Source organism: Lycorma delicatula, chromosome 1, assembly GCF_047948215.1.
Source record: "Lycorma delicatula isolate Av1 chromosome 1, ASM4794821v1, whole genome shotgun sequence".
Classification (NCBI taxonomy): domain Eukaryota; kingdom Metazoa; phylum Arthropoda; class Insecta; order Hemiptera; family Fulgoridae; genus Lycorma; species Lycorma delicatula.
In genome coordinates this window covers 284,424,334-284,437,493 of record NC_134455.1, presented here as the reverse complement: position 1 = coordinate 284,437,493, position 13,160 = coordinate 284,424,334, and the positions used below count along the sequence as shown (strand labels likewise).

Here is a 13,160-nt window from a genome sequence, read left to right as displayed (position 1 = left end):
CAAGAAGTATGTCATCTGTTATTCCAGCTAATACATTTAACCGCTCTGAATGCTGGGTATGTTGAAGCATGAAATAGTTCATGTTAATCTCAGTGTCAAAATTTCAGTGATTTCAATTCTCGTATCAAAATCATTAAATTCTTGTACTAAATGAATCTTGTGTGCATGGTTGCATGTTTTTTTATATACTTTTGCATTGACCAACTAGATAAATTATTTTGTGCAATCGCGCTTCCCGATTTGTTGATTATTAACAGAAATTTCTGCTAATATTCTTTCTTTAATAACTTCATGTGTACATATAAAACCTACTTTCTTTTTCTGTTTAGCTTTCAGAACCAGTGTAAAGTATTACTTCAGAGGATGATATATATGAATGTAAATTAAGTGTAGTCTTTTACAGTCTCAGGTCAACATTCCTGAAATATGCTGTTAATTGAAACCCAACCACCAAAGAACACCGGTATTCATGATCTAGTATTCAAATCTGTATTAAAGTAGTTACTTTACTAGAATTTGAACCTTAGCATAAATGAATTGATTTACAATGACAAGTTAACCAATAGACCAAGCTGGTGGGTTATCACCAAAACCTACTAGTGCGCTGACTTTTTCTATTAAATTTGTGACTACAGTCCTGTAAATTGTATGATTAGGATGCTGTGCATTAAATGTATGTTTTAATGTTTAATGGTTTTCCTTTATCTCTTAAAATAAAATTATTCTTTCTTGACTTGAAAAAAATAAACTTTGTTTAAGTTTATTTTTTGATCTTAGTAGTTAACATTTTTTAACCTTATAAAACAAAACTTCATCCAGTAATAACACTACTGCAGTTATCACAGCTACTTATCACAAAATCAACAATGAATATATATTTAAAAAAAATGTAACTTACCTTTAATTGTTTATCAGTTGTTAGAAGCAAGTTTCTTATGAAATAAGATTTTAATATTAAAAATGAATAAATTAATTAGTACATAATTATGTTTTTTAAATTAAAGACTAAGGTGAATTAATAATATTTTAATTAATAATTGAATTAATAATATTAAAATTTTAATAATATTTTCAATTTTTTATTAAGGTGATAACAATGTGGTCACTTTTGATTTGTCAGAATTTAATTTTTTTTGATATTGCTTTTCTTGTATTGCAAAGACCATTGAAATAAATATCACATGACTGTATTCCCATTTAACATTTTTGATCCGCCCCTGCCTTCACTGAAGGCTGGATACTCTTACAAAAATTAAAGGGGAGCATGCAAATGTAGTTATTAAAACACATTGTTGGCCGCCATTTTGGACTGGGTGATCAGAATTTAGTTTTAATTATATCATTATTCTCGTTTTGAACACTTAAAATGATTTACCAAATTACCATTGGTCCCATTTGAAATTATTGGGTTGCCCTTCATCCACCCCCTCACCGATAAATCAAAAAGAGTCAAATAAGTTCATTGAATTAGCCCCTATGTAAAATGATGAATCCGCAAACCGAATCCAGTTCTCAATTTTAAAAAAGGTTACTTGTTGATGTATTTACTTTTCTGCCACCCGGTTTATTTATTCTATAGCCAAAAATAAGAAAAAAAACATTCCTATAGTTTCAGTTATTTTGCGTAAATTTAGTGCGTCGTTTTCGAATAATTTTATTTGAATGAAACATTTTCCTAAAGAATGAATTTCCATTCTATGTATGAAATCTGTGTTTACATTATCAGCACATCTACCTTCGACATGAATTTTTCAGTAAAATGAACTAAATTATTTTCTTTGTGCTCTGAAGCATACTTACATTTATCAATTGCACAAATAATCATAAATTAAATATGTGAAAAATTCAACAGCATCTTGTTGTCGTTGAATATTGAAATTCTCATGTCTTTTGCTCTATTTGTATCATTTTTAAGTGACGTATGTAATTTGATTTTTCAATAATTTCAGGATCTCATTCTTTAATAATGCAGATTTAAACAAATATTGAATAACTGAATCATTATTAGATAATCCGTGCATTACGGTTCTATCACTTGGCGTGGTTTATATCTCTTGCATCTGTCGATTTCTGGCAATCACTGATATGTTTAGGCATAATCCAAATATCATCCTCGACTATTTTTAAATTCATTTTTCCCTCTTCAAGAACTAGAATATCAGGCATTCATTTAATGCTTCAACTGACCTTGCTCGAAGATGGATCAAAACTGATCTAACGCAATCCCTCAATAGACGTTCCTGAAAAAGGAAGTACGCTTGATCAACTGTAAAATATTATTACCAGCATGTACGAAGGCATTTTTTACACTCCTTTCTTGTGAATTATATATGGTGATAGCATAGCTTAAACATATAGAAAATTGTTTCTGCATGACGAAAACTTTGTCCATAAATTCAAATACTTTCAACTGTATGTTCTTCTTCAAGAAATAAAGTAATTGTTACTTATTGAACATAATTTTTATCATCAAATTTTTTTTATACTTTTTATAATACCTACGGTACCATTAACAAATCCTTGAGATAAATCAATATTTCTAGTCAAAATAACTTGATCACCTATTTTTATAATAACGACCTGTGGAAGACCTCCAGTGAACAATTTTCATCATCTGACTTTAAAAAGCTTTATTGATTTTTTCCTCAATAAGGTTGCACAGTCTAATGAATCATAATCACCTAATTCATTCTTCAGAAGAGATGCGTCTTAATATATGTAACGAGTTGCTAGAAGACAACGTATCTGCTGGTAGTTTATTTGGATGCAAATTCTTATAGTAGTCAAATTTTTTATAGTGGAAAATTTGTAAACAAATTTTCTAGAATTAAGTTGTTTTAGATTGTCATTGTTCAGTTAAACGATTCTAATTCGAGATAGCACATTTGAATATAATAAATCGTTTTTTTGTCGCACATTGATATTCAGTTCATCGTAATGGAAAAGAATCTTCCATAAATCAAAGGAGCCAAATGATCCTAGGGATTAGTTGGTTTCATCTGAAGTAATTTTGATGCAAGTTTGATTTAACGCACTGGTTGAAGTTGCAACACATCTCCAAATAATAAAATGCATCTTGTTCATCAGAAGTGCCTAATATTTCACAATCTAAAATTTATATAAATGAAAGTTATGTTGGTTATCAAAATTTTATCAATGATGATTAAAGGAGTGTTGTTTCAAGTTTTCTCGTATTGATTTCAATGCCATTTCTGACAATGGTCTGTATTTTGGGTAGCATCATGCTCTATAGCCAGTTGAAAAGGTCAGGATTGTTAATCCTTTGATAATGTACGCAGCGATACCAGTTGAAGCAGTTACAGAAACACTTTTATTCAATTATTGTCTAACCAAACACCTTATTGGATGGATAAGAAAACTTTTATTGGTCCCTCCTTCACCACTAACCAAAAATACTAAAATTTGTTCTTTATCGTTTTCTACTCATTTTGTTACTGTATCAAGTATACGTTTCTAATCATTTAATTGCGCAAGAATATTATCCATCTCAAAATCTTCCAAGTTCTCTATAATCAATTTCTATAGTCAGGTTCTCCGTAATTTTTCATTGCTTCATCGGCCTCAATAAGGCAACATTCTAATTATTCATCGATTATTTCAGAGTCTTTTTTGTACTCTTTTATTTGTTTAATAATTACCTCAATATGCTCAAAAGCCTTTTGAATTTCCACTAGTCTTTCATGGTATGCCATTGCTTTTGGTAAACAATGTTGTAAACTCTGGAATGACACTGCATGTATGCTGTATCCAACTTTCAACGTTTCTGTTTTCTCCAGGGTTTTAATAACAACAATGAACTGTAGTAGTATTTTTTTTTTTTTATTATCTATAATGATTTAAAAGAGAGGATTTAACCGTTTCTTGATCAATTTTCCATTAGGTGGAATGCAGCTAATACCAATGCTTCAACGAGAATCTGCCGAAAAATCTCAGAATTTATTATTATGCTTAAACAATAATTCGTTTACGAAACCGAGAAGTGTTGCGCAATACTTATACGAAATATTTGGAGCGAATGTAGCTAATACTGCGAGCTGTAAAAAAATTTTCAAGATTATAAAGTAACGCTTTTCTAATTTCAAAATTAGACACAAAAGTATTTTTATTCATTAAAATATTAGAAATATCAAAAACTTATTGTATTTATTCGGCTATTTGTTTGACTTACAAATGCTTAAGATATACCAGAAAAAAGTCAATTCATCTTCAATGAAGTTTTGAGGAAGATTAAATTTCTAGACTGTTCTCTGTTAAGCAATATATCATGAAAATGTTCCGAAATTATTACGAAAATTACCAAACGTTTAGGAAGTTGTCCAACTTATCATATTCAGGCGTTTTTTAACCACGATAAATAATATCATCGATGACTAAAAAAATGTTAAAATTATATTATTTGCTAGAATGTATTTCATTTTATAATTATGTTATTTTAAGAATTGGACGTGTATTATATGTACAATATCAACCTAACAAAGACAAAACAAAAATACATTAAATATTACTCATTATTGTTAGTATTTACTTATTTATTCAAAGGTAAAAACTTCAAATTAAGTATTTTTGTTTTGTGTTAATATTGTTAAGAATGAGAATTATAATTCAAATTACATATGAAACTAATACTATGTAGCTAGCTAGCTTGACGATCAAGTTTAAAAGATTTTACCAAATGCATTGAAAAAAATTAAACCTAAGTTAAAGAGAAATATTCCACTCAAGTTTTATAATAACTATTTTTTTTTTTTTTTAATACATAAATACAATTTTTCGAAATATCACGACCGCAGCGCCACCAAATAGTTCTAATTGTAAAATAAAAATTTTACCAATTATTGTAATCTTTTAAACGGGTTAGGAAAAAACCCAGGGTTAGTATAACAAAAATTACACAGTTCAACCTATATATTCATTAACAACGTCTATTTCTGCGATGATATGTAGCTTTATTTAAAATTATTATTTTTTTATATTTTAAACAATTTAAAAAATTTTTAAATGTCGATTTGCGAGTTGGTCAGAGTAAATAAGTCTTCGGTGTTTCCGCCGTCGGACAAACTCTCGCCGGCGTCATTCTCTCGAACGACTTGATCGTACTAAAATTCTTGGGGCACAAATCGAGGGGGTAAATTTGCATCCTCATTGTTTTTGATTTAAGAAATGAGAAACTGGTCTCAGACCTATATCACTTAGATTTAAAAAAAAACGATAAAACACTAAAAGGTTTTGTCGGAAATTAGACTTTTTTAGGTTTGAAATAAACTAATTTTATTAATTTACAAATAAAAATTTCGTTAACTTTGTAGAGAATCTTAATTCTAAGAAAATTGGTTAAATAATGTCAATTAAAATTAAACGCAAATTTGAGAAGTTTCTCTTTAATCATCAGAAAAACAAACATACTAACTGGATCGGAAAAGTGATAATTTCAGAAAAATTTGCATACAAATGCTAAAAATTGTAAAAATAAATTTGAGAGACGTCCTTCTAAATGTATTAACAATGTTGATTTTTTTCATTTGAATATTCATTTTAGCAGTGTTTGTACGGTTATAATAATTTCAAACTGATTCTTTGAGCACTGTAATAATTTCAATAATATATTAAAAAGAAGATTTCTGTATTTTAAATATTATTTAAGCAAGCTGTAAACTTTTTCAATAATGAAATCACAGAGAATGAATGCACAATGCTATTTTACGACTAGTTGAATTTTAACTAGCATTCATTTGTTAATTAAAAAAAATTAAAAAGCTGTTAATGTAAAAGCAAAAAATATATATTCAGTTAACAATAATTCTCCTACCTTACCTTCATATTATCACTGAACACGTGAAACATTGGAAAATAGTTCTCATTCCTTTTAATCTATTCATCTAAACTAAAGAAATAATTCCCTGTACTTACTTAGCGATACCACTTACTGCTATGCAGTTTACTCATCTATTCTCTCTATATACTTATTTATTATATCATTTTTGTTTAATAAATGCTGTTAATAAAATGTTTTTATTCCTTTAAGTACATATTTAATTATATTGTTTGTCCCATTCTTACAACCAACATAAGTAGACAAAAATCTTAGTTTTCTTTAAAGAGGAAGGTGTTAAAAAAAACTTTATGGTATGAAAGTTATTTTAAGTTTTGATACTACATAAATCAACTTATTTAATATCAATCAGTATACACTATACAGCTTTTATAATCATTTTATCAATTTCAGGGAGGTTAATGAAGACAACATGGTGTTCAGAAATATATCTGCTGAATTTTTAGAGGATGCTATTGTATTAGTAAGTAAATTACAGAAATATGAATTGTGTTTCAATAGTACTTATCATATGGAAATCACCTAGTTTTACATGATAAAGAAACTTTACATATTATAAAACAGAGTTGCTTATAGAGCATCCTTTTACCATGTTATAAAAAATTTCTATCTTATAAAAAAAATAATTACAATAGAATATCTAGTTAATAATAAATTTACATGTTATAAAATTGCTGCTTACCATACTGATAAATTAATGCTACTGAGACAGCATTAATTTGAGATTTATCTGTCATTATTTAATATCTCTGCTTCATGTGTTAAAATACAAATCCCTGTGGAAGAAAGTGGCAGCTGCTTGTAAAAATTGTTGACATATTATGAATGATTAAGTACAATTAATACTTTAATATGTTGTACAAATCATTAAAAAACTACACGTAAGTATGATATTAAGATTAATGACGCCCAACAAATTTTGTTGGGTTTCTAGGCTATTACTAGCTCACTCTTTTGCTTTATTAATATTTTGATCAAAGTGTATTTTAAGTTTCATAACCATTCTGTTAGCATAATGTTGTGGAACACTGTAATATGAGGGTAGTTTTAAGATAAACAGCAACAATGGAATAGCTATTTAATAAAAAAAAACTGAAATTTTATTTGGCAGTCCTGACATCAAAAATATCAGTTGTTCAGTTGAATTTTTATAGCCACTTTTGTTTATTTCAAATTAATGGCATCACTTGAAATGTGTTCAGTGTACATGTGTACAGACCGATTTGGCTCATATTCAGAATACGTATTACTACATGAAAGAAAAACTTTTGCAACAACTATACATGGTGGTGCCGGTGTCGAGACTTTTACAAAAGAAAAACAAATATACAAAACAGATTTTCTTTTATATATATAAAAAAAGGTTATATATACATGAAAGGTTAAATTTTATGAAGTTCCTAAATGTTCAGTTTTTAATGTTTTATCAAACTTTCAAAATATATATATATATATAATTAAATGAACACACACACACACACACACACACACACACACTCAATTCTAGCAATAGCAAAGCATTGCCAGGTCTGCTAGTACATTATAGTTACATGGAATAACAGTGATTACTACTGTGGCTTGCTAGAAAATAAAATTCTAGATTATGGAAGAAATGTTCTAGTTTTCTCTCAGATTTTTCTGAATGATAATGTCCATCTCATACCACTAAAGAAATGTTAAAATATTCAAAATTGTAAAATGTAAAATGTTAAAATATTAAAAATTGTTAAAATTGTTGTCCTGATCTCACACCATCAAATTTTTTTGGGCCTCAAACAGCTTTTGTGTCAAATTTGGCAACTATGAGCAGATCAATACTGCAGTAAAAGAATGACTTACACCAAAGTGAACAATTCTTTAACAGTGAAATAAGAATAACGACTACAGAAAGTGCTTAAATGTAACTAGAAATTATCTTAAATTATTTTATAATTTTTTTTTTTTTTAGGTAATTTGTCTTTATTGAACAACTATTTACACAAATTAAATTTATTTTAATCATTTTTATTTAATACAATCAAATCGATTTGAGCTTTGGAAATAACAAGTGTAATACATTAGTTTTGTTTTTGAAAATACTGTATACTATGTGTTTCTAATTAAGTACAATGAGATCAATTATTTTCCTCTTCTGTAAAATTTTTAATTTTTTCTTTCCATTCTTGTTATGTCTTTCTTCTCCATTTGCTTTCTCATGTATAAGATCAGAAAAAGTGGGTAGTCATCACAAAAAGAAAAAATTCAAAAGGATTCTTTCCAATTATTTTTTTTTGAGGAGCACCTCAGTAACTAAATAACTATTTTTTAAGGTATCATTGATACATGACTATTGCCATTGACTATTTTACTTGACTGTTTTGGATTGGTTGCCTTTTTTGTATTTCTAGCATTTGAATAAGCCATTAAAATAAACCATAAACAGTACAGTACTGTTTTTAATTTAAAGAATGCCATTTCATTTTTATTAAAAATATTAACTTATCCATGTGTTTATATTTAAGAATATGGAATCTTTACTACAAAAAAAAAAAAAAAAAAATTTAGTCACATGAAAAATAATATCCACATGGATCAAACCAAAATAGAACTTTTTGGTGTATCAGAAATGAATTGGCTAATGAGAAAGAGTCTTCTTATGCTACAGTTTATAAAATCTTCTCACCACTTTAATTAAATACAATTAAAATATTTATAAATAACAGTAATTAAAAAAAATTAAAAACCTGAATTTTCTGTATCCTGTTCAAAATGTACATAATTATGAGCACCAATAATTTTCATTAATACCTTCTGAAGTGAGAATGTTTGCAGTTATTTTTTAACATTTATTGTCTTCATATATTTTATTTAACAATATTTCACGGAATTATATTTTAAATAATTAATACGAACTTTAATAACATTTATTTTATAATTAATGTGTATTTTACGATGCTGCCCTAATCAAAGTATTACCATGATTTCCTTTGATGCATTCAGGAAAATGATAAGGTGGTTCCATTTGTGAAGTATACCCATTCCTGATATTATCTATTATGTACACATTATGTATATTATGAGTATTATGTACATTCAGAATAAAATATTTACTTATTTGCTCCTATTTATATTGCTACAAAAAATCTTTAGTGATCTTTAGTTCTTTTATATTACTCATCATTGATTACGTAATGTGTTTTTCAATAACCAAATAAAAATGTTGTATAGAATTAGTGTAGACAATTCATTCATGTATCACTTCTTAAATATGTTATCTGATCTTCATAAATTTTCTACATGGAATTTTCTCAATATTTCAGTAAAGTTGAATCATGACTTAAAATTCTTTAGCAATATACTGTTTAACAAAATATACAGCCATGTACAATTTCTCCTTCTCTTCAGGGGTTATTTTAGAACATTTTACTCCTCTTCACAAAAGGTAAGTAGCCAGATGCGTGTTTCATGTATGTTAACACTGATCATTGGTGGAATGTGCTCATTTTTTTCTTTTAAAATATTTATTTTTTATACAAGTTCTGTTTATTTTTATCTAAAATTAAATGTATCTTCTGTTTGAGTATTCCCCTACTGATTGTAAAGTAAATGCTTGCTTTTTGAAATACAAAATTATTTACTTCATATATAAGTTTAATTTTTTTGTATTACGTTTTCTATTTTAAAAATAGAAGAGTTATTATTGTAGTTACCTTTTGTTAAAAGTCACTTAAACTTGCTCCCATCAGAAATTCTTGAATAAATATGTATAAGGGGAAAAAACAAAAAAAAAATAATTGCCCGACTTTTGCTACAAGCTTCAAGGAAATTTCTTCTGTATCTCTCAACAACAGAGCTTTTACAAGATCACCTGATAAAGGCAGAATTACATGTATTCTAATTACCTATGCCAAATGTGATACAGTACAGTTAATGGAAGTCTTGAGACCCATGTGGCTCAACTAAAATATAGTAAAGTGAATCAATCATTTTACCTTTTGGTAAAAGCAGCTAAAAAATTACTTTCATATACTTTCCACTTATCAATAATAAATAAAATAAAAAATATCACTTACTGCTTATTTTTCTTTTAAAAAATGTTCACATTAGATGTATATGTAACGATACATCAGATGTATTAAACTGAGAATTTAAAAAAGAAAATAATGTTATTTCTTCTTAGTTGGGTTGTAATTAGATTGTAAATTCATAAACTTCCCAACTTGTTGGCCAGAGAAGTAACTTTTTTTCTGATATTTAATGTACTATTTCTGTAACAATATATTTAATTTTTTTTTTCAGCCTGATGGAAAAAACCTTATAGCAAAGCTTTTAGTGAAATACCCACCTGAAGTTGATGTTATCCAGCTTCAAAAAATATTAAAGAGTCATTGGAAAGGTAAATAATAAAATAATTTGTTTATTATGGAGCTTTACTTTTTTCCCCTAATTTTGTGTGAAATTAAAATACTACAGTGTATGCAATTTGTATCTTATTATGTCTTGTTTACATAAATACAAGCAATAGCATTATTAGACATGCAACAGTCTAATAATTAGACTCAATTAGACTAATTGATCTGAACAAAGTAAATACTTTATTATAAAAAATTCCAATTTTAAACGACTAATGGGTCTGATGCCATATTTTTGCTATTATTTTAAAAACCTAAAGGTAAGCGATTTTGTAGATTTTTGAACATAAACTAAAAGTAGGGAAAGAATAAAATTAGACTAAAGGGAAATTTTGTAACAATTTATTCAACCACTGTATTAATAAAGATGGTATAGATTTTGGAAGATTTAGTAGAATTAAAAAATTATTGCTTTTCAGTACTTTCACAGACTGCCTACCTTTAGCTGGCAGTCAGTGATTCTTTTGTTTTATCTATATAATTCCCTTATTCTATAACTAATTTATAAACTTTACAGAAAATTAATCAATTCTAATGCTGTTTAGTCATTTTTTATGTTAAAAAATTCTGACATAAGATAGTCATCAATCTTCAAAATATATATAAATCAGAAAATTTGTTCATTTCATAGCCAGACTTGCACTTTAATATCACAAGAAGGAAATTTAATTAATCAAAGCTAAAATTCATGAACCTAATTAATTTTCTTCGTATAAATGAGAATATCTTTTCAGAAATGTTCCAAGATCATGTCAATTCAGTAATAGCTTTATTGCTGTGAGACTATTCACTGCTAAGTTAGGCAGTAAGAAGTTAAGTAATTTGTGGGCAAATCTGTAGATACAGAATGGTTTTATTAATGGTCTTTGGGTGTTGTTAGTTTTGTTATTTGTTGTTTTTGAGGTTGTTATTTATGGTGACAAATTGGACAAATGCATATAGAAATTTGCCCAAAGTTTGTTAATATATCTTAGCAGAATCTGATAGCATTGGCAAATCATCCATGCTTTTTTTTTTTGTCTTCAGTCATTTGACTGGTTTGATGCAGCTCTCCAAGATTCCCTATCTAGTGCTGGTCGTTTCATTTCAGTATACCCTCTACATCCTACATCCCCAACAATTTGTTTTACATACTCCAAACGTGGCCTGCCTACACAATTTTTCCCTTCTACCTGTCCTTCCAATATTAAAGCGACTATTCCAGGATGCCTTAGTATGTGGCCTATAAGTCTGTGTCTTCTTTTAACTATATTTTTCCAAATGCTTCTTTCTTCATCTATTTGCCGCAATACCTCTTCATTTGTCACTTTATCCACCCATCTGATTTTTAACATTCTCCTATAGCACCACATTTCAAAAGCTTCTAATCTTTTCTTCTCAGATACTCCGATTGTCCAAGTTTCACTTCCATATAAAGCGACACTCCAAACATACACTTTCAAAAATCTTTTCCTGACATTTAAATTAATTTTTGATGTAAACAAATTATATTTCTTACTGAAGGCTCGTTTACCTTGTGCTATTCGGCATTTTATATCGCTCCTGCTTCGTCCATCTTTAGTAATTTTACTTCCCAAATAACAAAATTCTTCTACCTCCATAAACTTTTCTCCTCCTATTTTCACATTCAGCGGTCCATGTTTGTTATTTCTACTACATTTCATTACTTTTGTTTTGTTCTTGTTTATTTTCATGCGATAGTTCTTGCGTAGGACTTCATCTATGCCGTTCATTGTTTCTTCTAAATACTTTTTACTCTCGGCTAGAATTACTATATCATCAGCAAATCGTAGCATCTTTATCTTTTCACCTTGTACTGTTACTCCGAATCTAAATTGTTCTTTAACATCATTAACTGCTAGTTCCATGTAAAGATTAAAAAGTAACGGAGATAGGGAACATCCTTGTCGGACTCCCTTTCTTATTAGGGCTTCTTTCTTATGTTCTTCAATTGTTATTGTTGCTGTTTGGTTCCTGTACATGTTAGCAATTGTTCTTCTATCTCTGTATTTGAACCCTAATTTTTTTAAAATGCTGAACATTTTATTAACGCCAAGTATGTTGGTTTGTTTTTCTTTAATCTTCCTTCTACTATTAATCTGAGGCCTAAAATTGCTTCCCTTGAACCTATATTTTTCCTGAAACCAAATTGGTCTTCTCCTAACAATTCTTCCACTCTCCTCTCAATTCTTCTGTATAAAATTCTAGTTAAGATTTTTGATGCATGACTAGTTAAACTAATTGTTCTGTATTCTTCACATTTATCTGCCCCTGCTTTCTTTGGTATCATAACTATAACACTTTTTTTGAAGTCTGATGGAAATTCCCCATTTTCATAAATATTACACACCAGTTTGTATAATCTATCAATCGCTTCCTCATCTGCACTGCGCAGTAATTCTACAGGTATTCCGTCTATTCCAGGAGCCTTTCTGCCATTTAAATCTTTTAATTCTCTCTTAAATTCAGATCTCAGTATTGTTTCTCCCATTTCATTCTCCTCAACTTCCTCTTCTTCCTCTATAACACCATTTTCTAATTCATTTCCTCCGTATAACTCTTCAATATATTCCACCCATCTATCGACTTTACCTTTCGTATTATATATTGGTGTACCATCTTTGTTTAACACATTATTAGATTTTAATTTATGTACCCCAAAATTTTCCTTAACTTTCCTGTATGCTCCGTCTATTTTACCAATGTTCATTTCTCTTTCCACTTCTGAACACTTTTCTTTAATCCACTCTTCTTTCGCCAGTTTGCACTTCCTGTTTATAGCATTTCTTAATTTCCGATACTTCCTTTTACTTTCTTCATCACTACATTCTTATACTTTCTACATTCATCCATCAGCTGCAACTTGTCATCAGAAATCCAAGGTCTTCTACCCGTTCTCTTTGTTCCGCCTAAGTTCG

General features: G+C 28.4%; 1 protein-coding gene across 2 annotated transcripts in view; it reads left to right on the top strand.

The window, feature by feature from the left end:
* The window catches only part of LOC142332378 (calpain-1 catalytic subunit-like), a 455,312-nt gene that overhangs the window by 391,852 nt on the left and 50,300 nt on the right, over window positions 1-13,160 (top strand). For both annotated transcript variants that reach the window (XM_075378804.1, XM_075378795.1), the window contains exons 11-12: window positions 6,245-6,314; window positions 10,130-10,226. In XM_075378804.1, coding sequence (XP_075234919.1) covers window positions 6,245-6,314; window positions 10,130-10,226 — 167 coding nt within the window. The remainder of the gene's footprint in view (window positions 1-6,244; window positions 6,315-10,129; window positions 10,227-13,160) is intronic.